At 41.8% G+C, this 26788-nt stretch overlaps 1 protein-coding gene across 2 annotated transcripts in view; it reads left to right on the top strand.

The window, feature by feature from the left end:
- Nucleotides 1-266: 266 nt before the first annotated feature.
- Nucleotides 267-26788, top strand: part of LOC144784436 (nuclear distribution protein nudE homolog 1-like) — a 182731-nt gene continuing 156209 nt past the window's right edge. For both annotated transcript variants that reach the window (XM_078663191.1, XM_078663190.1), the window contains exon 1: nucleotides 267-573. In XM_078663191.1, the coding sequence (XP_078519317.1) occupies nucleotides 506-573 (68 nt within the window). In that variant the 5' untranslated portion in view covers nucleotides 267-505. The remainder of the gene's footprint in view (nucleotides 574-26788) is intronic.

Here is a 26788-nt window from a genome sequence, read left to right as displayed (position 1 = left end):
AAGCGATAAATCCCTCGTCGCTATATCCATGTAGTAATTGCTATAAGGTTATATTTAGCACTTTATTTCTTAGGTAGGTACGCACATACAAGGATGTCCACAGCAGCAAACCAGATGAACACTGCCACCAACATTCTATGACACTACATATATACACATTCTATACTACATCACACAAATCTACATTCTTTATACTATGACATCACTGTGATTAGAACCGTATTACTACAGAGCCCTGTCCAGGTCAGAGAACAGACTCACCGGTGGCGACAGGCTGTTGTGTTTTTGTCGCACTGCGCCATCTTAAACTTTCATGGCCGAGGGAAAAGATAATTTATATATTGTTTGCTAATTCTTTCCCGAGAGTCCAGCATTAATGTTAGCTTGCACTTTAAACAGATAGTTTACAAACAATGACTGGATCTTGGTGGGCAGACCTTTCCTTACAAGTTCAATGATAATCCCCGTCTCCCCCGGTTTATTTATGTTTGGACAAAAACAATAAATGCAAAAATCTGGAGTCCACACATTGCGTTGGAAGCTAAGCAGTTGTGGCGAGCCGACGTATGTCAGGTAACACGATATCGCGATGTGACATCTCTTCAAGACTTGGGTTTGATTAATCTCTGTGTATAATCTTTTGTGGTTAGACCTGTTTTCTTTTGCTCATGAATTGTTTAACGCATGTCGGCGTTCCATTAATACGTCCCTCTTTTTGTGTACTTATTGCGTGTTTTCTATTTTTCTAGTGGCATTTCTTTTCAGATTAAGTGTAATATTTGACATTTGTTTTTGTAATCAGAACAAAAAATCACATTATCTATTAAAACGTGTCTAAATATACATTCTGTGTAAACGTACATGGTCAAACCACACATCTAGTATTATTACACTTCATTCTCATACCTGTTCAAAAGTCTTTAGGCAAACCTATTGACTCCTTCCTATTCCATGTTTTATTCAAAAACGACACCCCTAAATACACAGTTAATGGTTCTATCTTTGACACGTAATCCACGTTAACAGTTGTGTACAAGAAGCACACTTCCTGGCACATCAGACTAAAACTGAGTGATAGCCAGAAAGGCCTTCGGACGTCAAGGAGAAAAGACCATGCAAAAAGCTCTGGAACTTCTTACTACAGAGGTCTTCAAACTTTGTTGCGCTGAGCCCCCCAAGCTATTTTTTTTTAAATCAGCCCCCCCTCCAAAACTTTATGGCAAGGACTGGAGTACCAGTGCTGAGCACAGGGGTTTGGGCTTGTGAGACCATTCGAGGGGTGCTTTTTTCTGTAGCTCATAATCTACAGTAAATGCTTGAAACAAAAACTGAAATTGATGAACAAATGCAAATCCTGACATTCTTTGGATAGTAAATCCAAGCATTACATTTTGTGTTGCGTTTGCATTACAAAAGTAGCGCAAACCTGTTGCAAAGCAAGGGGTGCCTTGAATGTTGGGGGCAGGAGGGTGCTGGTTCTGCTTGATCTGTCAGCGGCCTTTAATACGGTTCCCCACTTCGTTCTGCTGGCCCTGTCTTCAAGTAATTGGAATTAGGAGTAACAAGGCACTTTATAAGTGAATGTTACATTACATTAGTAAATCTGGTCCCTACAGCAGCGCTGCACAGCTTTGCATTATATTTGGGTACAGTCCAGTGCTAATCGTGATTTGCGCTGGATTGTTTATATCAACACCCTTACATCAGGTTTGTTTTAAAAAAGTTACACAAACCTGACGTAGTCTTAATAAATCTGGGCATAAATCATTTTGCTTTTGCCTGTCTAACGTTGTGTGTAATGACATTTTAAAATAATGACACATTCACAGTGCTTTCTGCCAAAGACAGGGACCTTGTAGCATTATAAAAACAAACGTCACTATTAACCACTGCACCAATCGGGATTCTATTCTGTGACTCCCTCACACTTTGAGTGCCTTTCCCACTGATTAATTTGCAATTATCCAGCGTGTGCGTTATTTTATATGCAGTTAACATGAAGTCAGAAGAAAACATCAAATCAGCTACTGAATATTATGTCCTTAGTGTGCCAGTAATTGACCCTGCCACCACACTGACTGACCTCTGCCACATGGCACTTTAAATTACAGTTCCCATGCATTTTTTTATAGCCCTTTGGCTGCATGTAAAGGAAGATAGCCTGGAAAAGGGACAAATAAACAAGTTTGCACTTACAGGCAATCTTCATTTACGAGATTTGCAAGTCTTTACTGAGACATTGTCGCACCCCTGAGAATGCAGCCACGGACTCCCAGGGGGGCACGCCCCACAGTTTGAAGACCTCTGCCTTACTATGTGTTGATTTTCACAGAAAGCATAGGTGTGGGATGAAGCGTGGGTTGACATGCGTCCACGCGGGAATGTTACTTGTAGTGATGGGAGGAACCCTGTCGATTTGCTTGGTGCTGCCTTCCATAAGTCTGATGTTCTCTACATACTGACAAAACAGTGCCTTGTATTTATGGTGTGAAATGGGCATAGTTGAGTCTGAGACAGGGTTGACTGTAAGGTGGACTTTACAACGCCTTTTCTTTTGTTGCAGTCTTCTCCAATGCGGGTGTTGTTGCTTTATCTGTGTATGTTTTCTACGAGTAGAGAGAAGTTTTGGGTTGGCTGTTTTGGTGATCAGATTTTTAGCCATCCATTTCGATGGGCTATGTGCTGCCAGTGAGTGCTTCATTGTATCACCGTGATGGGTTTGGGGTTTGCGGACTAGAGCATCACTGGGTCCAGTCCATGTGTCCTTTCACGTTGAGATTCCATAGTGACGTTGACTAATTAAATCAGTGATGCTCTAGTGTTGTTCTTCTGGTAATACATTCTTTGTGTGTTTTTAAATCGTTGTATCCTGTGAGTTTATTTAGGGTGCTCACCTAGAGTGAGTTCCGTGCTTAAGGGGAGATTGGTCTGAGCCTTAAGGTGGCCTTCGTGTATGGCGGTTCAGTAAAGATATGGAAAAGACAGAGCCGAAGAGATTGCTTTGTGTGTGAGTTGCTTTGTTGATGTTCCTAATGTTTGATGCATGGATTCCTGTGATGATGAATGGATGCAGAAGCTATGAAGTCGCTGATTTCCAAGACGACGGTTTTGTTTGTTCCTTATGGTTTATAGATTTGGTGAAATGTGTCTCTCTGGTAGTCAGAGTGGAAAGGGGACAGCACAGAGCTCCGTAAAGATGGGAATTTTGCTTTCCTGGAGATTTCGGGTTCTATACCACGGGTTTCAAAAATTTTCATTAACAAGAGCCACTTGTGTTCAGAGAAACTTATGACGAGCTACTAATATTATTTGTGTTTTACACATAAGACAAGATTGCAATAGCGGCCATGCTGGTAATGCAAGATTAGTAGCCATGATTACTTCAGTGCAGGATAGCCAGCAGTAATGTAGAAGACTGTGAATTTGGGATGCCCCCACAGGGGTAATACATACCAGCCACCGCTGCAATGCCCCTGGCATCAAGTTAATAATAGCAAGTTATTAAGATTAGTAATCTGTCTCACAAATGCTGCATGATTTATCATTCAAATATCCGCTTCAAATATCTGGGTTCTTAAAATGCAAACATTTTCATCCCTGATACACACATATATTAAGTTAACCTGACAAAAGCTTCAATATAGTTGGCTGTTTTGGGCACAGGAGAGCTACTTACAGGTAGCTGGAGAGCTACAAGTAGCTCACAAGCTACTCTGTAAATTACGGGGAAGAAAAATTCCAAAAAATAATCTAGTAACCTTACGTTAAATCCAGAGGGTGGTGAACTTTAAAGGAAAACATACTTTTTTTGTGTGTCAACGTGTTAAGTTTCTGTCCTTTTTCTCAATCTTAATATACATGTGTACAAATGCTCCTTAAGTGTAAACTTGCCTCCTGTGATGGCATCACCTGTACTTTAATCACTTCAATCAGATAATGTATGAAGAACTCAGGATATAAAATCAAAATGTTTTGAGTTATCGGCACTAAGCTAACTTTACAACCTTTTGGAAAGACACGTTCACATAATTCATTTTTGCTTTTTTACTGACTGGTGTAGGGAGTACCAGAGGTATGTGTACACTTCTGAATCTTTGACTGCTTTTCATACAATAAATGGAGCTTTAAATGCGCGTTGTATGATGAAAGGTGCCTCTTCAATAATCAAGATCATTGAGAATTCACACCCTAACTGTGCCCCTGGACCAAATGGTATCCTTCAAATCCTCCTTAAACAAAATATGCAGGCGAACCTTCTGGCTGTGATGTTTGCCATATTAGCCAGTGGGAACATACCGAATAGTTGTAGAAGTTCAATCATTGATCCCATTTTAAAGGAGAGACAGCCTTGTCTCCGAGTGGCTATTTCTGATAGCACTGCTAGACGTTAGCCTTAAGTACTTCTCAACACTGTTGCTTCAAGATCTATCTGAGTTGGTGCTAGAATGAGATTGCCCCTAAACCAGCCTGGGTTTACTTAGAATCAAGGGACCCTATCTAACCCCATGGCTGTAGGATTGGTCAATAAAAGAGCAAGTCACATCCCCACGCTGTTGTTTTTGTGTTTTATCTACTTTAAAGCAGCGTTTGCCTGTGTTCTATGGGGTAAGCTGTGTGAAAAGCTACACCACTAGGGGATCCTGCAAAATCTCTTAAGTGCAATTGGGCTGTGATACACTAATACCTAGGCCAAGGATCAAGGTCCGGAATGGGACCCACCTGTCCATGGAGGTGGGTACAGCGATTGGCCTGAAATAGGGGGGGGGTGCTTGCACCCCTACTATTTAATCTGTATGTTTCAGACCTCTCTCCTACCCTGGACGAGTTGGTGTCCCATGCCCCCAGCCTTGGTGGTCTGCCTTTATCCAACATCCTCTGTGCAGATGATCTGCTCCTCCTAAGTAACGCCTAAGGAGGTTTACAAAGATTAATCAACAGTCTCACAGGATATGCAAGTGAAAACCAGTTAGAGATCAACCTTAAAAAAACAAGGTTAAACCGCTAAATCAGTGCATTTCCCGGCAAGGCAAATGACTACTTGAAGGATCACCGATAGAAGAAACAACCACCTATGTCTGCTTTGACTGGACTTGAGGGTCTCCTATGTGCTACAAAAGGAAGTTATCAGAGGGAAAGCAATGGCCCTAAATCTTGCCTTTTAAACCCTGGTGAAACCCCGCTGGGGTCAGAACCATAAGCCCCTAGTCACAGTAATCAGGTCAAAATTGATCCCGACCATATCATATGGAGTGAAGTTAATGATTTGTCTAGATGCCAAATTATTGGAGAAGCTTACAACACAGACCTACAACCAAATTATTGATCTGCCGAGGTCGGCCTTGCTTGTGTAAGTCTCTAATAAGGTACTGACTTACTTACCAGTTCCGACTTTGTTATCTTTACAATTTGGCGACGATCGCTTTGATACCGCTGCGGACCTGCGTGTGTAGCTCTTGCACACTTTTGCCTGTTTCCACCTCTCCGCCTTCATCAACTTCAGGCGCCCAGTTTGTCCGGTTTGTGTGGAGATCCTCGTTCATCAAGTGCCAACTAGCGCTTTACCTTACGCTATTTCATCGGCTGACGAGTGACAACGATAATGTGGAAATCGTTTTGCTTCAACATCTTCACACGGTGAGACTAGCGCCAGTTGCATGCGCGTTGTGGTGCTGTGTTCTGCGATTCCTTCACCTTTGATCTTCTGGCATGCCGCACTTCTTTTAACATTCACGCTGCTGGTCTCACAGATTCTCCTGAGGAATTCACACCTCTGCCTAATGATAGAAAATTCATCATAATTATTAATTCAGAGTGATGCGCACACTAAGCGCACATTTAAATGTGTTTCCTGCATCCTTTTATCCTACAATCTGTTGCCCTGCATCTACATGCACACTTTTACGTGCACACTTTCTGATGTGTTTCCTCATCAGTGATACACACACTTGTTGGCGGAATCTCTATTGTGTGTCACCTACATACCTACAGTGATGCGCACACTTCCAAGTGCGTTTCTTCTTCAGTGATACACACACTTCCTGCGTATTTATTATATCTTTTGTGCAACTTAAAGTATCTCTTTCATTTTCTAGTTATTAATCTCTGTTTGCTCATACACATTTTTTTTATTCATTTTCTTTCATACATCTTTAAACATGGCTTATGGAAATGTTTGGAACCTTACACCTCCTCATCCTTTCATCCCTGCAACTGGCGATTCGTCCCTTAAATGGGAAGACTGGCGTGAATACTTTGAAAATTATATATCTACATTTGAGAACGAGGAGGGGGAGTTAACACCAGAAAGAAAGAAGAAGATTTTGCTACATTGCTTAGGCTCGCAAATTATGAAAATTTATAACCGCATCTGTAAAAAACCTAGAACTGTAGGTCAAGGTGACGTTTACACCAATGCACTTGAAGATTTAACAAATTACTTTAAGCCCACTGTGTCTGTATCGGTCCACAGGTACAAATTCTTCCATCGCAAACAAGGCTCTGATGAGTCAATTGATGACTTTGTGTCCGCACTCAAAAACTTAGCTTCGTCTTGTCGATTTGAGGCATTACATGATGAGTTTATTCGGGACCAAATAGTTATGCGAGCTGCCAATCACAACATTCAAGAGAGATTGTGGTCCAAAGGCAAATTGCCCCTTCAAGAAGTGATTGATATTGTCAAAAGTTCGGAACTTACTGGTAGGTGTCCTAAAGCCGTCCTTTCTGATGAGAAGCAAAAAAGGAAGGTGACGAGCAGCCTATTGTTGCCAGAGTCAAAGGTTTAAAACATGCTGTACAGAAAACCACTCCAGACTCTTTCCAAAGGAAGGATTGTGACGCCAAAGCAAAGTTGTCTGGGAACAGAAAATGTTATAGATGGGGTAGCAAGTTTCACTTAGCTGACAATAAGACTTGTCCTGCTATTAAACAAAAATGTAGCAAATGCGGTGTGATTGGTCATTGTCAAAATGTGCCATGCTAAACCCAAAAAATACTCTAATGTGAAGTTCATAGAGCAGGAAGAACAGGATGATACATACTCTTCTGATGAGGAAGATTTGAATCTTTTTGTTTTATTAATTGATGATGACATACTCAATGTAAGTGGCAAAAGTAAGAAACCAATGTGTAACCTAAATATTGGCGGAGTGGATATTTCGATAGTGGCGGATTCTGGTTCGCCGTATACTATTGTTAATAAGTCTGTCTGGGAGGAAAAGTTTAAACCTGTTTTAGGGAAGGATTTGGTTGATCCTGATATTTCCCCCAAAACCTCTACTGGGGAACCTATTAATAATATTGGTTACAGAGAACTCAACTTCTCATTTAAGGACCGTCATACCGTAAGTAAATTGTATGTATCTGCAGTAGGTCCTTCGATGCTTGGGTGGATGGACCAAGATAAACGCAGTATAATCCTCGACCCTAACAGTCCAGACCCACTACTTTCATTACAAACTGAGAGTGAGCACAAAAAAGCAATTGCTAAGAGGTTCCATAAAGTATTTTCTGAGAAAATTGGAAAATTGAAAGGTGTCCACCATAAAATCGTACTCAATGAAAATGCTGTTGTCGTGTATTTCTATAGGTTCTGAATCGATCCCCCTATTCCTGACCCTATTCTGGTTAAACTAACTATCAAGTTAACTAGCAGTCAGCCCATGAGGCAAGAAAAGCCCCCATGATGCAGATACCGTTATCTGACGCAGTCACACTACGGCACAGGAACGTGTTATCTGATTAGGTCATAACGCTTGAGATCTAATTAGACAAGCGACATTCCTCCAGCCCCTGATAAGGCATACGACGTTCTCATAACAAATCAAACCTATGACAACCTGGAAAATCCGTGCGGCCATTGTTTTGATTTCACAGAGAACTTTAGTAAAGAATGTGCTAACGAGCAAGTCGTATGACATCTTTATTGACGTATCTATGTCCATCCTTACGTCAATCTCTGCACCTTTAAGGTATAAATATTGCCGATCTTGCCCTATGCAAACACACGCGTGGTGACAAGACGGAGCAGCCACACTTGCCGAAGCCGAGAGCAGAAGCAGACCCCGCTGGCAGCAGCCCCGCCTTCCTGACGCGCTGAGAGACGCGCTGCTATCTCAAGCCGAGAGACCCAGCACCGGCGTTTCTGGGCAGCCCTCGCAGGCAGCCTGGAATATCGAGAGCAGAGAAAGAGATACCATTCCTCATTCATCCTAACTTCCAGGTACAGAACTGAATAACCCCTCACAGAGAATTCTTTAGTTATTCACTTGGCAAAAACAAACTTAACTTAAACTGTAACTTTCTATTCCCGCCCACGCATTAGACTTAGGTCAGGTACACGGGGTAGGCGTATTTAGAAACACCAGTTGAGTACGTTTAGTCAAATGTATAGGTGTATGTAAATATATTTTAATCATTTTAAACATCATATGGCTCAGAAACCATATCAATGTTTTTACAGTATTATTTTATACTATTGCTTTTAATGTATGCACTTTACTTAACTATAAGTATTGCAATAATATCGATCCATTTCTCTTGTACGAGAAAAGAGACTGATCAATAAATAACACCTTTTTATTGAACACGCCCGTCTCTTCCTTTTCTCTACAATCTGATGAGACTAAGAATGCACGTACTGACTGAGTAAAATAATTGCCTTGTGCTCACACGACTCTTGAGATTGACTCTTGATTAGGGGAGAGCAAAGTTGTCATGTTCTATGGTTGTCAGAAACTAAATCCCTTCTTGTCTAATCAGGGGAGTTAATTCCTTCCTTGAACATTCGAGAAAGTTTCTAGCGAACTCTGAGCTTAGCTGGCAAACCCAAAACTTAAGTCTAGTATCGACAGTAGTAGACCTAGTTAACGTCTGGTCTAGGCCTTTACTGCTGTAGGTATTATTCCAATGCGCAGAGCCTATTGGGAAAATAGGAGCTACACTACATGGCGCCCAATGCGTTTGGAAAGGGCGATAAAACTAACGTAAGACATTTAGAGTAACTCAGTCGTGCTTTCTCACTCAGACCCCTTTTCCCAAATACTCCAAAGACGTCTGGAGTGGGTGAAAGGTTATATCCTCCAAAACCTCGCAGGAGGGAACTCCTATGTATGGTTCTTGGTATAGTCAACGTTGAAGGATACACTGTTCCAAAATATTGTGCATCTAATCTCTGTTTCCATAAAGAAACCTGATCTGCAAACAAAAAGCATAACCTTTCTAACAGTAAAATGTCAGAAAGTGATGAAGAAAGAGAGGCAGCTAGATTAGCAACTGAAATCGCAGATGCTGATGCTACCATGCAAGCAGCAGACCCGAATATAACACTCATTCCGGTCATTAAAAGGAGATCTATAACCTTAAAACTTATAGAAAATGGACTGACACCTAGAGGTGGCACAGTCATATTCGTAATAGAGGCACACGAATATCGGCAGACAGAGGTATACTATTCATGGATACATTTTCCGGCAGCAAATGCTGTAACAAAGTACTTCCACTATTACAAAGTAGAGGAACCTCCTGAAACGTACACTCCTTTCGAGGAGGTGGAAGTACCACTCAAATTCCAAGAGCATTTGCTCTTATTTGATGGCGCCCTAATACATAACAATCACATCACAAGGCTCGGTCCTTTAGGAAGACCAGGAGCAACGTGGCCGGTCTTAGCCGGATACACACCACATCCAGACATCGATAGAATGCCTGCAGCAGAGCTGTTAATACAGCTAAAACAACTACTAAAAATTCATAGACAATTAGTTCAGTATGTAATGCGGACTTCAACAATTCAGCCAGCGATTAAACTTCCACAGCTGACCCCTCACCAGGGGAACACAAATACAATTACACCACAGAACATCCAATCCTGCCTAGGTAAAGTTCCAGCTAAACGGGAACAGATACCATTCTGGTTGGCACAGAAAATCACCCAAATAGAGGCGGTGTTTCCTGACACCACCCCGCTGGGAAAACACAGGATTCTGACTATATGTCTCCCAATGGGAATCGCACCACACATTGAGGACTGTGACACTTGGGGTACAGTCTTTGCTTCCATCTACACAAAAACGCATGGTGTTCCATCCATATCGGTGATACCAGATGTGCTAAAACAAATTCAAGATGAATACGGTCCAGAACCTGCTTTAACTCTTGGTATGAAATTACTAAAAGACTTCAAGCAGGTCTCGGCTATATTACTAGCCAACATAAAAGGTGAAGCAGCAAACGTGGCGATCCGCCAAAGGTTAAAAGAGACAGATATAGCAGACCAACCAGCTGAAATTGCCAGAATCATAGAAAAATCCTATGAAGAACTAGGCAGAGATAGTCTAGGTGGAATACCAGTAAAACCGCAACTGACTACAAGTCCAGAAAAAATATTTTTTAATAATAATTCACCAAAAAAGAACTGGGATGGAAACAAACAATCCAATCCTAAAGAAAAGTAATTCCAGTCCAGAGGAAGGTCTCCTAGGCGAAGAGAGAAATCTCCAAACCAAAGACAGAGGTCACCGCAGAGTGACCCCTCTGGGAATAGATATAACCTTAGAAATAGGGATAATATTAAAAAACCTGATAGATATCAAGACATTGATACACGTCCCTCTCAATCTTTTCAGAATTCCTCGCAGAAATCGGAAAGAAGAGGACGATCAGAAGAGCACGCCAAGTCCAAAGACAAGGAACCTGCTCAGCTAAAAAAGAAATTACAATTTCCAAAAAAGAAGGTAGCCAGTATCAAGGTAGTTAACAATGCCGAGAATACTGAGGACACAACTGAAAAACGGAGAGTGGGCTCAGACAATGTTAGACAGCGCAGCAGAGGTGAGCATAGCTCGCAAAGTCCTTATGAATCATCTGGAGACAGTGGACACGAATGAATACCTTCAAGTGGAAACTGCAGATACCAGAGTTAGCAAGCCCCACAAGATATACGAGATAACATTACGTATAGAGGGAGATAAGACTAGGAAAATAAGGGGACTATTTTGGGATAATCTCTCCGAGGGCTATGATATCCTTCTAGCTGAAAAAGACTGGCCACCAGAGTTTGTCAGGGAGTGCCCTCATGGCGAAGAAGTAATTATGCCTGCCTTCTCGAATCAAATACCGATTCATAAAAAATATACACTTGCTAGAAAGTGGGCAGTGGCTTTAGCACCTGTTTTATATAAAAATCATGTAGGATGGGATGAGGATTCTCCTCCTCACAAAATCCAGTTAAAATCACAACCTACTGCACAAAGGCAGTACCCAATTAAGCAAGAAGCTAAAAAACAAGTAAATGAAATACTAGATCAGCTAGAATACCAGGGGGTGATTGAAACTTGCACCTCACAAATGAACAATCCTTTGTTTCCGGTCTCCAAACCAGACAATTCATATCGTCTAGTTTTGGATTACCGACACCTTAACACATGTTGCAAAACTTTTGCAGTGCAAAACTCACACAGTACTGCACTAATGAATAACATAGTGCGCAAAAAATACAAAACAACCTTGGACATCTCCAATGGATTCTTTTGTCAAAACATAGCACCAGAGAGCAGATATTTAACTGCATTCTCAGTAAATGGCACTCAAAAACAATTCTGTCGGTTAGCCCAGGGGTACAAGAACAGCCCGGGGGTATTCTCAGCGAGAGTAACAGAATTACTACAACTATATGATGATGAAGCATTATCTTATGTCGATGACATTTACTTAACAGATGATGACTTGGAGACTCACTTGAAAAGGGTGAACACCATAATACTTGGGTTCGCTGCAGAGGGTTACAAATTCAACTTCAAAAAATCCAGAATTGCCCATCTGACGGTCCTATTCTTAGGATACGAGTTATCAAGTGAAGGTAAAAGCCTGGCAGACAATTTCCTAGAGAAATGTGCAGTAATCCAAGCTCCTAAAACACTAAAAAATCTTCAGTCAATTCTAGGTTTCCTAAATTTCGGAAGAACATACATTGCAAATTACGCAGAAAGGGTCAAACCCCTTTATGATCTAATTAAACCAGACTTTAAAAGATCCAATTGGACTCAAACACACACAGAAATTTTGAGATCCTTACAAACAGACATGCTAATTAAAACAAAATTAGAAACACGTGATAACACACGCAATCTTGTGATTCGAGTCATCCCAGGAAGATGCGGATTCACATACCTAACCTCTAATGAGGGAGATAAGGTACCAATTGCATTTAAATCACACATGTACACAGAAGCTGAACAGAAATTCAGTAATACAGAAAAAATCATTCGTGCAGTTCAAACCGCAATAGCTAGAGAAAAAGACATAGCTGATGGTAGACATATCACAGTCAGAACAGCAGAATCAGCCTTTGAGGCACTAACAACACCGTGTAATTTACCAACAACAACATTGAATCCGGAATGGATACAATGGGTGAATTCAATCACAACGGACAAAGTATACTACTACTTTGATCCAGACCTAGAAGAATTAAAAAATCTAAAATATGAAAAGACGTATCCTCTGCCAATCGACATTCTGCCTCTACGACATTACGCCTGTGTAATCTATACAGACGGACATGCTCAACCCTCCGTTTGGGGAGAACAAGCATACAACCCCACATGTGAGATTACAAAAGAAGTGTGGCGCGGAGGTATATTAAAACCTCTATTAACAAAATCACACTCAGTAGAAACTAATTCAGAACAACAAACTGAAATAATAGCATTGAAAATGGCGCTGGATAATGCGGATCGCGAATTCCCGACACTTATAGTGTCAGATTCATATTACTGCGTCAAATCATATAACAGCGATTTGCAGACATGGATTCAGAACGGTTACAAAGATGACACAGATGCACCAATACTGCTCTGGGAACAAATAGCTCTTTTACAAAAAGAACTACCAAAGACTCACGTGACTCACTCACTGAGTCATCAACGTGATGGCGTTCACGTTGTAGGGAATTCATTGGCTGAAACAGCCGCAGCGGCAGCCACTAAATCGGATCCCGTAGTTCGAAAAAAGCGTACATTAAAATACATTGACGGTGAAACATTGCTGGCGGTGAAAACGTCATCAAAAGGCGACTGCTCAGCATTACCGATCAACTATCCACTCAATTATACATACATAATCGATGCAAACTCCGTCCCTTTTGCTCGAATCCCTGGAGTGGGGGATAGAGTGATTCCAAACATGGACAGGAGAAGCTTGTTAATCGCAGACGCACATATGGGTGAGGGTCTTGGACACCTCAAACTAAAAGATTCTCTGGAAGATTTACAATCACGGTACTGGTGGCCAGGCATGAGCCTACATCATACCATGTTTGTAAAAAACTGCCCAAACTGCAATAGAAATCGCAGTGGGGAGAGAAAAAATATAATACGGTGGAATCTGACTGCAGATAACATCACCAGTAAAAAGAATGGCTTGCGATTAACATATACAGGCTAGTTTCCACTTATAATGTAGATCCTCAGCACTCGGCTGACGTCCGGACTGTTATACAAAGATTTGCGAGTCTAAATGGCATATACGCTAAGAGCATGCTACGTTCGACCATTGTTTTCACTCAGGCACACCAGCCTGGGGGGAAACATGGCCAAATGAGCACAGCCCAGCGGGAATCTTCTCACTTCCTTCCTGAGGGTACGGGATGGTGTAAAGAAAAAACCAAGGCAGAAAGCAATCTATAATAGAAAGGATATTAGGTTCGGGAGCTGGGTGGGTCAAACATCTAATAAGTGTCCAACGTAGTCTAAATAACTTGCCAAGAAATTCTCTGAAGGGATTCAGTCCGTACGAATTATTATTTGGAACTAGAATGATTATCTCTGACCTTGATAGTCAGACTTCAGTGGTGAAAGAAAAAACCTTTGATGTCAAAGACCGTTTGGCTATTTTGCAGGACTTAAACAAAACAAGAAAAGACCTGAGCAACATACAGTTGAAACAACAGCCAACAACCACTGAAGAATCACCACCTGTCCCAGCAAGACCTGTCTGGATTCCAAAAGTCGGGGATCTAGTCAGGGAGAAGATCGCGGTAAAGAAGGAATTTGGGCCTTCTTACAGAAAAGCAGTTCCTGTCTTGTCTGTCAACGGGACAAGATCAGTTGTACTACCGCCACTTGCTGGAAAAAAGGAGAACCGAGTTGTATCCATCGACCTGGTAAAACCACAACATGTGGCCGATAACAAACAGTAGGCCAAGTGGACTCCCAATAAGTAGCAGAACACCAAGGTTTGCTACCAGTACAGAGGTCCTAACAAAGAGGCTCATCACATTCGAAACGCCTACAGAAGAACAAGGACTATGCAACAATGCAATAGAACTAAGACCTCTGAAAACCCAAATAAAAACATTTAGCAGAGACACACCAATCTACAATGAAGTACTGAGTGACAATGCGAGAAACAAAAATCCTGAAGCAATTGGAACAATTGACAGAACTGCATCCGGGTACTTCATCAACTTCGATGATTCCTCTGAAGGCTTCAGTGAATCAAAGACACAGCCATCATCAAAATCCTTTAAAGACAAAGCTAAGGAACTTTTGAAACAACTGAAAGAAACATATCTGATTTCTCCATGGATTGAATTTTGGGTGGGTTTTGGTGCATTTATCCTCATACTTTGGCTCATCATGGTATTTACTTTGGGACGCTTCATTGAGGGAAAATATGCTAAAATGGACACAGCAAGTCAGAACATCAACTTGGTCCTCAAACCACACACATCTTCACACGTCGAGAAAAGAGAACTTTCTTCAGCCAACTTCACAGCCAATCCAATACCTGGTGGGGTAGCCTGGGACAACACTGACTATGAAATTTATGGTCCGGTCGAGATCCTGAAATATCCACACCAAATCAAGATCTCCTTGAGTGACTTTGCAAAACCGAACTCATTTGCTGATGATTGGGATTTCGAAAGCATTAATAACATGATGTCTGACTTAGTAATGTCTGCTAAATTTACAAAACATGATTATTTGCAAGGTTCTACAAATTATGATAGTATGTATTGCTATAACCATTATGGTAACCATTTTTTGCATAAATCTGCACAACCTAGAAATGTTTTAAATTATAATCAATGGGAACATTGTGCTACACCTCCAAAAGGGAGCTCTAGAACCGTTTATGACAAATATTCATATTTTTCAGGATTTAACACAAGTAATGCTGAAACATTTTATTTTAAATTGTCAAACAAGACAGGGATGAAAACCATGATAACCAACACAAAATTGATATATTCAGATTCATTCTTTGAAAAAATGAATACTTTTGGATTTGATTATTGGGACAATAATGTTGATTTGAAAAGTGTTTGGGGTACAAAAGAATGGCAAGTACAGGGTTTAGAAGCTTTGTTTAGAGCCTGCATGATCCCAGAACAAATGATATTTTTAAACGACACTGTTCAACAAACCACCTGTCTTGGCTTAGCCAAAATCAAAGATTTAAATAACCCGTCTATTCCAAAGCCAACACGGTTTAGCAACACTTCTAAAAATGAAGAGATAGACGTAAACCATATATTAAACCAAAACAGAACACATCCTGATTGGAAACAATGGTTGATCTGGCCCACAGATACAAATAACTGTCAAGATAGATTCCTGAATAAAACACAGGGTTTCAAAATGACCAGGCCAGACCCAAGATATCCCCAAAGACATCACCCAGGGATAATAACAACCTACAGTGTGGGCAAATTATGCCTTCAATGGCTTCAAACTTCCACACTGCCTGAAATTAAGCAACACCTAACTTTACTTACTGATGGTGCTGACTTGCGTGATTTCATACTGGGACCACGCAAACAGCGTCAAAAGCGTTTCATAGCAGCCTCTGTATATGCAGCATACAATGAGGCCTGGAAGGTTACTCAAATTGAAACAGCAGAAAGAATACGGGAAATTGACCGTATTAATTTGGAAAAATCACTTTCTGTAGTGGACAATGGGTTAATGACTCTGTCCTCCAGAATTTTTTCATTGGACAGCATTGTGTCTTCAGCAATCGATATATTATCGCAAGACTTACTGTTATTACAACATGGTCAGTCACAATTGCGTTCTATTGTACAGCTTGGCTGGACGTTACAAAATCTGCGTTCAGGCTATGTGCCTTGGCGAATCAACACAACGTCACTATTCCAAATCTTTAACCTTACTGATAGACAAATCGGTATGGCGCAAAAGGGTGCTGATTATACAATCTTGAGCATTGAAAAACTAGAAAGATTACCAATGACAATGTCAGAACGACCTGTCAGTGAATGGATAATCCACGGAATCATAAATATTCCAATCTCAACCTTCAGGTTTCAATACTGCCAAAAATATATACAGGCTGGCATGTACGAGAAATTGGGAAAGGGGTACCTTAAAACAACTTGGAACCTGCCCTATTCACATGCATGTGTCAGTAATAAAGGACAGAAAGTGTTTCTTAGTGGCAACAATTGTGCTATGTCACTAAGCGGCACGCTTCTGTGTAACGGTATTAGTTTGCATGGAGCCTGTGAAGGGAATTCATACAACCTTTCATGTCACCAGCAAGGCGCACCTGCAACTGAAATAGAACCATTCTTTCAAAGACTCTATAATGGGAGTTACATTCTTATTGTAGACCGCAGATGTTGTAGTCTTATGCCCGGGACTCCTTATCTAGTCACTACAATGGCGAAGGTCAAGTGCTGTGGACGTTCTTTGTTCCCCAGCTCCTTTCCAGACAGGGAGGCAAGGGCATGGCCCAATTTGAAAATTACTTCTATTCGAATAGATACTTTAAGCAGAATGAAAACAGTGCTTCTTCAGACGCCTACAAGGCTCACGTCATCAAAAGAAACGTATGATCTACAAGTCGCAAGGACGACTGCAGAGATACATACATTATTATCAAACTAATTCCCCCGTACATTTCGCGGAAATCCTGAGCGAAATCTTAAATATTTCTGATACCAATGGGATCTCAGGGGTATTTAAGACAGTATTTTCGATGGCATTAACACCATTCAAAGCCATACTGGGTATTTTTCCAGATTTCGTCCATTCGATTTTTGGCGGACTTCCCCTGATCCTGGGACTAATTGCAGGAATCCTATTCTTAGTCCTTATTTTTCGTTATGGCAACCCATGTCACAGATCAAACTCTCGCGACAATGGAAGATACGATCCTAGCCATTGGATACCGGGACCGGATATCAAAAATCCTGGGACTCTCCCGGCTTAGAGACCTGAACATGACTTGGTTTCTATCATTTCGACCAATGTGGCAAAGGTGTGTTTTACCTGTACTAAGGTGTCTGCTATGCGGAGGAGAATGCGTGTTAGACACCTGTCTGACGCTACAATCGGATGCGCCAGTGGATGCAGATACACTGTTGGTTCCTACCAAGGTTCACGCTTTGTGCTGCCCTCAAAGGCTGCCAATCCTGATGACGGCATTCCTGGAATCTTCACCACTACGATTGAAGAGTGGTGAAGTTCAAGATGAAAGCAGCATCGAACAGGTACGACCTTCTGTCAGCAATGCGAATCAGAATGTCAATGGAGACAATCATGCGCATGAATGCATGGTTACACCTATTTCCGACTTAGTGGAACTTTCCCATGAAGCTGTTGACAGTTTTTTCGAAAGCCTTAATGATATGATGTTCTCTCCAGAACAGAAATAGAGACTTTTGAGCAAGCTCGCACACGGCGTTCCCTGAATTCGGCCTTCAACTTTAAAAATAAAGTCACATGAACAATTCTTCCCACCAGTTCACGGACAACAATTTTTTTTAGCAGCCCCAAATTATTTTTTTACAAAATTTTCGGGACACTAATCTTCTGCTTAAAGTAAGAAACTATTCCTAGAGAACTAAGATTTCTATTTTTAGATACTTTATAAACTTCAGTTGCCCGCTGGTATGTTCACAAATATTTTATTATGTGATGAAATGGTCTCGAACTTCCTTTCTGTATAGCCATATTAAGAGCCATTTCATGTGTATTTCTCATATACCAATAAGCAATAATGCATAAAAATGCGTGTTTACTTTTGCATTTAATTCATAGCTTAAGTGCATACAGTATATATGACTGCAACTTTTCAGTATATTTGAAAATTTCGAAATGCATTTATGTATTTTGGGGTGGTAAGGTATACACTATACTCTATAGTATGTTGTACTATGTTATACTATGCATAGATTAGTAGATATGACCATAGTTAGCGTGGAGTGGGTGTCGTGTATTTCTATAGGTTCTGAATCGATCCCCCTATTCCTGACCCTATTCTGGTTAAACTAACTATCAAGTTAACTAGCAGTCAGCCCATGAGGCAAGAAAAGCCCCCATGATGCAGATACCGTTATCTGACGCAGTCACACTACGGCACAGGAACGTGTTATCTGATTTGGTCATAACGCTTGAGATCTAATTAGACTAGCGACATTCCTCCAGCCCCTGATAAGGCATACGACGTTCTCATAACAAATCAAACCTATGACAACCTGGAAAATCCGTGCGGCCATTGTTTTGATTTCACAGAGAACTTTAGTAAAGAATGTGCTAACGAGCAAGTCGTATGACATCTTTATTGACGTATCTATGTCCATCCTTACGTCAATCTCGGCACCTTTAAGGTATAAATATTGCCGATCTTGCCCTATGCAAACACACGCGTGGTGACAAGACGGAGCAGCCACACTTGCCGAAGCCGAGAGCAGAAGCAGACCCCGCTGGCAGCAGCCCCGCCTTCCTGACGCGCTGAGAGACGCGCTGCTATCTCAAGCCGAGAGACCCAGCACCGGCGTTTCTGGGCAGCCCTCGCAGGCAGCCTGGAATATCGAGAGCAGAGAAAGAGATACCATTCCTCATTCATCCTAACTTCCAGGTACAGAACTGAATAACCCCTCACAGAGAATTCTTTAGTTATTCACTTGGCAAAAACAAACTTAACTTAAACTGTAACTTTCTATTCCCGCCCACGCATTAGACTTAGGTCAGGTACACGGGGTAGGCGTATTTAGAAACACCAGTTGAGTACGTTTAGTCAAATGTATAGGTGTATGTAAATATATTTTAATCATTTTAAACATCATATGGCTCAGAAACCATATCAATGTTTTTACAGTATTATTTTATACTATTGCTTTTAATGTATGCACTTTACTTAACTATAAGTATTGCAATAATATCGATCCATTTCTCTTGTACGAGAAAAGAGACTGATCAATAAATAACACCTTTTTATTGAACACGCCCGTCTCTTCCTTTTCTCTACAATCTGATGAGACTAAGAATGCACGTACTCACTGAGTAAAATAATTGCCTTGTGCTCACACGACTCTTGAGATTGACTCTTGATTAGGGGAGAGCAAAGTTGTCATGTTCTATGGTTGTCAGAAACTAAATCCCTTCTTGTCTAATCAGGGGAGTTAATTCCTTCCTTGAACATTCGAGAAAGTTTCTAGCGAACTCTGAGCTTAGCTGGCAAACCCAAAACTTAAGTCTAGTATCGACAGTAGTAGACCTAGTTAACGTCTGGTCTAGGCCTTTACTGCTGTAGGTATTATTCCAATGCGCAGAGCCTATTGGGAAAATAGGAGCTACACTACACTGTGCCTTGCCTACATAAATCCAGGAATATTCCCTTCTCTATCAGGGATGATGTTAAGTCTGAACTTCTTAGTCTACAGGAATCTGGCATAATTGAACCCGGTGAGTCAGCAGAATGGGTCACACCTTTGGTTTGCGCAAGAAGATCCAATGGCAAACACCGTTTGTGTGTGGATCTCCGCGATCTTAATAAGAATATTCTCATTGACCAATTTCCCCTTTCCAGGATCAGTGAGATGTGGTCCCACACCAACGGGATCAGATGGTTTTCCACCATTGACCTTAGGGAAGCTTACCATCAGGTCGCTTTGCACCCCGATAGCAGAAGTCTCACTACTTTCGTAACACCCTTTGGGTGCTTCAGATTTAGGAGAGTTCCCTTTGGGTTGGCCTCTGCTGCAGTCATGTTCCAGAGGCTAATGAATAAGCTGTTTGAAGGGGAGTCCAACCTACTGATTTTCCAGGATGACATAATGGTCATGGGTGCTAACGGAGAGGAGCACGATGCCAACTTAGCCAGAGTACTAGGAACTTTAGAGAAACATGGTCTCACTGCTGACATTAACAAATGCAAATTTGCGGAGACCATTATTTAGGGCATGAAATTTGCGCAGATGGCATCAAACAAAAAAAAGAATTGTTATCTGTCATAAGAGATGGCCCTTCCCCAAAAAATAAGGATGAAGTGAAAGCCTTCCTAGGTCTATCAGAATTTTATTCTAAATTCGTTCCAGATTTTTCGTCTAAACCCTTCCCACTCAGACAACTCATCAAACGGATGAGTAAATTCACGTGGTCTGACGAATGTGAGAAAGCATTCGAAAAATCAAAGAAGATGTTTGCAATGCCACACCCTTACAGGGATTCAACCCCTCTTTACACAGCATAGTCACAACAGATGCCAGTGGGAGAGACCTTAGGGCAGTCCTAAGCCAAGTTGATACCATGGGCAAAGAAAGAATCATCGCTTTTGCATCATGTTCCATCACACCAACTGAGGAGAGATACTCCGTCATAGAGCGTGAGGCTTTAGCTTGTGCATGGGGTTTAGAACACTTTAGACAGTATATATGGGGATTCAAAGTAACCCTAAGAAGTGATCATAAACCTTTAGTCAAAGTCCTTACCACGAAGGGTTTTCAGAGTGCTTCTCCCCACCTTGCACGCATTTCTGTGAGGATACTGGACCACAATTATAATGTGCAATATATTCCTGGGGCCAAGAACGTGGTTGCCGACTGCTTAAGCCGTTTGCCCTTACCTGACAGTACTGATTCCACATTAGATATTGAATCTTTCTGTGTGGCTAACATCCTTGATGAGGTACCCTGTATTTCGGGATTGGTTGTCTGCCAAAGAACTTGACGTTGTTTTGTGTCAAGTGGAAACATTTATCATAAATGGTTACCCCATTAAATAAAATATACCCCAAGAAGTACGCACTTTCTGGGAACTAAGGCACGAATTGTCTATTGAAGGTGGCCTCATCCTCAGAAATGGCAAGGTCATACCCCCCATTTCACTCAGATCCTAATTACTTGATATTTGCTATGAGGGACATCTTGGTATTGGCAAAACTAAGAGTAGAATAAAAAACTAATATTGGTGGCCAGGGTTGGACCTCGAAATAGAGAGGAGGGTGAGGAATTGCCCCGCATGTGAGAACTCTGATAAGTCCCAGCGAACATTTAGGCCACCACTTCAATCTTTGTCTATTCCCACTACACCATGGACCAGATTAGGTATGGACATTTGTGGTCCCATTAAAGAGAACGCTGATCAAGTCTTCCTCATTGTTCTGGTGAACCATTTCTCTAAATGGCCCTACGTGGAAATTGTATGGAATGCTGATGCAAAGGTTATTGTCAAGTTTTTGAAAGCCTTGTTTTTAAGAGAAGGTCTACCTAAATGTATTGTGACCGACAATGGTCCGCAATTTGTTTCTGATGTTTTTAAACAATTTGTCAGCAATAATGGCATTTGTCACAAGACCACCTCTCTATACCACCACGCCGGTAATGGAGCAGTTGAGGGGTTTAATCGTGTCATCAAAATAATTGTACAACTTGCTAATCAAAATGACCTTTCCTGGAGGAAGGCGTTAACGCACAACGTGTGGGCTTTCCGGGTCACACCTTGTGAGTCTACTGGGTTTAGTCCTTTTGTTTTATTAAGGGGCAGAACTCCTATCACTAAAGACACCGTTGGATGGTCTACCCCAAGGAAGGCTGATTGGTCCACAGAGGAGGTCAGCAGAAGAATTTCACACTCCCAACAGACCTGTAAGACATACTATGATAACAAACACGCCTGCAAACCTATCAACATTCACGTAGGTGATTGGGTCAGAATTAAGAGGAGTGGTTTTATCACTAAAGGTCTCAGCCGTTATTCCCAACCCTATCCTGTAAAGAAAAATCTTCTGCAATTCTGCACTTTTGAGTGATGAGGAAAGTATGGCATTTTTCCGCCTTATCTTTGTGCAAAGGGGATGGGACTACTGCTCACCGGTACCATTGTAGGCCTACCCCCCCAGTTACGACTGGCTCTTAGATGATCGCCCCAGCGGTATTCTCAACCATTATGGTGATGAGAGTGGACATAGTTTCAACATTGGTGATCCATCCAACCCTGGTTTATCCAATGTCCCAGAGGAAACACTGGTTAGTCATCCTTCTGACACCACCACTGACACCGCTGTTGACACTCCTCTTGCCAGTACGTCCCAAGCCACTGATGGGCGTTCAGAACACCATGGTTCTCATGTTGACGGCACTAATGTTAAAGTACCTGTGGTTAGCAGACATGGCAGAGTAATAACTCTACCTAAAGGATTAAAGGATTTTGTTTGTGATTCATTTTTTACTTCTGTAACCTAGGCTGTATCCTTCACACTATGTATTCTCAAAGTATGTTGTTTTGATTAACTTTTCATTCTCTACCTAGGGCTGTTCCTTTACACTATGTTTTTTGTTTTCTCTTCTATTCTCCTCTAATTGTATTGATAAGGAGATGTGTTGTGTTTATATATTCATGCTTGCCATACCTATTGGGTCTCGCGGCCTGCCTCGAGCTGTATCTTATTATTATTATTATTATTATATGAAATTTGTAACGCGCTCAGCTTACCCGGGGGCATCCCGGCGCGAGACAAAACCAAAGGGAGAGAGTATCTGACCGCGAACCCTCGCACAAGGTTCTATGACGTATATATGTTCTACCTTAGAACCTTGGCGAGGGTGGCGGTTAGGGACTGTTGGCGAAAAGCTGTTGTGGTGTTCGGCAGCCTGCGGCGTCATTGCTACTTCTCTTCAATAAAGTACGGACTTACTTACCAGTTCCGACTTTGTTATCTTTACAATTCTCACTGGGTAAAGCAATCTCTTGCCCGGTCAGGGGCCTTTGTAAAATGCTGTCACAAAATGAGGTACGCTGCAAAGGATTCGATGGTGCATTATGTTTGGGGTGAAATCAACTTAAAAAAAGGGAAAGGTGGTTCCAAAAAGTATTTACATGACAGCATTGAGACCCTCGGTCTCAGTAAATGATGGCACTTGGACACAAATGACCAAGTCTCTAAGTAAATCATGAATAAAAGCTTCAGGCTGAAAAATTGGTGGGAAGATAAAATAACACTAGCTAAGTAAACTGGAGGACAAGAGGTGTTGTTTATCCCATCCGTCAAAGGAAACATTGTTGAATGTCCTCTGCTTTGCCTAATTAAGAACCTGAGGGTCCTGCTGCGGAAATAATGTATAGCCCTAGTGATAAGAACTTGTAGGTCAGTCGCAACGGAGTCCTTAAATCCTCAAAACATCAAATTGGACAACTGTCTGGAGCAGTTTCTTGACATTGACAAAAGACTAGTTCAGGCCTAAGACGCTGTTAAGTAGGGCATAAGGTCCTCTGTGCTGGGAAGGCGCCAATGGTAGGCTGTGGTTGTGCACAGATGGCGCCTGGTAGGTGGGCTGCTAGGGGGTTCACTAGGTGTGAAGTAGGAACGAGAATGCTCATACCCCTATCCCGTCAGGCCTAGTCGGAGCCCCATGGAAGGGTTTTATTTGTCACTTATGTCTGTTGGCACTATGCACTTTACAGGTTATTGGTTGTGGTGTTATGCCAGCTATGCTTGTATTTGTAAGGTGCCAATGGGAGGCTGTGGGTGTGTACAGGTGGTGCCGGTAAGATGGGCTGCTAGGGGGTACTTAGGTGTGAAGTAAGAATAAAAATGTTTTTACCCCTAAGACTAGTTGGAGCCTCGCAGGATGGATTTATTTGTATCTTATGTCCGTTGGGCACTGTGCACCTTGCAGGTTACTGCTTGTAATGTCATGGCCGTTATGCATCGTGCACTTTACAACCACTCTTCCTGATGGGGCGAGGGTTTAAGATGGTTGTGTTGGGAAGGTGGGCTGCCAGGGGGAACCTAGGTGTGACATAAAAACAATAATGCTCATATTCCCCCACACTGCCAAGGCTAATCGATTACCCGGCAGGAGGAAATTCCTTGTCTCCTAGGTCCATTTGGCACTATGCCCTTTTTGTGGTCTTATGTCTGTTATGCATTATGCACTTTACAATTTTAATTTCCTCATTAAGGTGGGCAGTGTTTAAGATCGTGCCTCTAACATTTTGAGGGATAAGAACATTGGCTGCTGCATGATGCTAATCGGTTGGTTTCTTTTGAGCTAATACCCATTATTTGTATATCTTAAGCGAATGGTTAGCCTAATCCATTCAAACCTGACAAATTATAGATGTCTTGGGTGATTGAGTGTAGGCCTGGTGGGTTTGATGCTGAATTTTAGCATGCACTACGTACCTTGCCACGTATATTGCAGCTCATAAATATTATAGGTAGGTGTTTATTACCTAGGATTTTTTCATGTTAGCTGCTACTGTGGTGGGCTTCTCTAGAACTCATTGTTATTTCAGGTAGGTTAGTGATAGGGCCCTCAGGATCATGCTACTTTTTCTTGTGCACCATATAAAATTATTATTATTATTATTATTTTTTTTAGATGGCACCATGGGCCACCCAGGCCACATAATCTAACAAGCTTTATTGTAGCCTTAAGCCACAGAAGTGATACATGGCATTTTGAGACAAACAATCGATGGATGGTTTCTTAGGTCACATAACCGATATATGATTTCTATGTCTCACAGACAATAATGATCACTTGGGCCACCCAAGCAACACAAGGTTCCTAAGGTCTCCCATCAGCTTTAGTGCTGTACTAGGTCCATGAGGTGATACATGGAGTTTTGGTCCAGACAATTGATGCATGTTGTCTTAGGCCACAAAAGTGATGCCTGGTGTCCAAGGAATCTCAGACAATAATGGGGCTTTAGGCCGCACAACTGACAGATGATGGCTCAGGCCACGCAAGTAGTATATGATGACTTGTGCCATACGTGTTTTATTTTGTGATATGTGGAATTGCTGACCAGGGAATAACAAAATGGAGGCATAGATTTTCTTGGGCTATGAAAGTGTTAAATGGTATCTTAAGTACCTAAGCTATACATTGTGTATGGTCCTATATATCAGACATTGGATACATGGAGGCATAGGCCTCAAAAGAATTTGTGTTTGTTTTTCCACCTGGGCTGTGTATCATATTTAATTATTATAGTCTCTTCAGTAACGGCGATATTGCCGCCCCCTTCTATTTAACTGTAGTGTCTTATTTTTGGTAAAGAGGCAGCAAGTGGATTTTTGGCTCTAATGTGAACAAAAATAAATATATTACAAGGACTATTCGAGAAAAATAAATCTTATCCAATATCTGTAACATGGTTTCCGGCTTGGAAATAAAAACATTTAACTTTTGCAAAACCAACAAACACATACAAATTGGCAACAGATTTCCTTGTCTCTTATCACCTGAAGAGTGGTATTCTTAGATTCCTAGTATGGTCTTCCTGTGTCTAATATCCGAAGCCGCTTTCTGGTAGTACTTTGCTGGTCTGGCTGCACACCGAGGTCTCAACCTTTGGTCTCCAGATGAGAGGAGGTAATGAACTAAGAAAAGGCCAACAATTGCAGAAGGGTGTAATAGGGCAAGGTCAAGCTCTGGCAGAAAGCTGCAGGCATTTGGCCTTTGGACTACGCCTCTTAGGTGGCTCATGCTCAGGGCACAAGTCTTAAAAAAATAAGTTGGGGGGACGCTGTCACCGGAAGTGATGTCACAACAGGAAGTGACGTCACGAAAGGTGGCTTGCACCATCGGGCTCATTGTCTCCCCTCGCTCACCCATTAGATGCAATTGCATCTGAGAAGTCAGCGCGTGAGCAGCGTACTGTGAGCTCCGAGCTCCTCGTCCCAGAGAGGCCAAAGAGGGAAGTCCAGCTGTTTGGCAGGGGGGACGGCGTCCACCCGGTAAAATAAGTGGGGGGACGCCGTCCACCTGCATGGTAACCCGACTCGAGTCCTGCTCGTGCTACATGTGCCCAGTGCTGGCTTAAGCTTACATTACCGACCCTGGCATGTTTGACCTAACAAATAGCAAATGCCGGGCTTGCCCAACAGCTTTTTATCACTTTTGACACCGATCTCTTTCGAGACCATCTGTTGCCGACCAGGAAAAGGATAGGCCATGTCTGTGTTTTAGTTGCTGCTGGAGGTCTGAAAGGGAGAGTGGAGACTACTACCGGTGTACCTGTCTCTCCTCATTTGGAACCTCCCAACCCAGCTGTCATTTCTAAAGGTCTTCCTGCTTTTCTCCATGGAGCAGCTAAATGTCTGTTTAAAAAAAATATATATTTGTATTGTTTTAATACAAACAACACATATATATTCAAATGCAAATAAATATTCAATCCGGTCAACATGCAATAAGGCGTAATATGAACTAGGACGAGTACTAATAGCAGGTAAATGTTCACATCGCTACAACCTGTAGTCCCACTGGAACTGCTATCCATATGTCCCAGCCACCCATCAGGTCGATTTAACCACAGTAGTTGCTCTTGTCACGAGGTCAAAAGGAAGATATAGATACTCTCTTGTCATGAACCAGGATTGTTGAAATGAAATGTAACCTCCCATCCTTCTCCTGTATCCCACCCGACACCCCTGTTGGCGTAACAACTGTATACATTTGTTCAGGAATACATGTGTCAGCAGCATTGGTATTAATCAAAATTAAAACATCAAGCAATGACACAGCTCT

This window comes from Lissotriton helveticus, chromosome 10, assembly GCF_964261635.1.
Source record: "Lissotriton helveticus chromosome 10, aLisHel1.1, whole genome shotgun sequence".
Classification (NCBI taxonomy): Eukaryota; Metazoa; Chordata; class Amphibia; order Caudata; family Salamandridae; genus Lissotriton; species Lissotriton helveticus.
The sequence above is the reverse complement of the archived record's forward strand: the minus strand, read 5'-3'. Positions and strand labels throughout refer to the sequence as shown.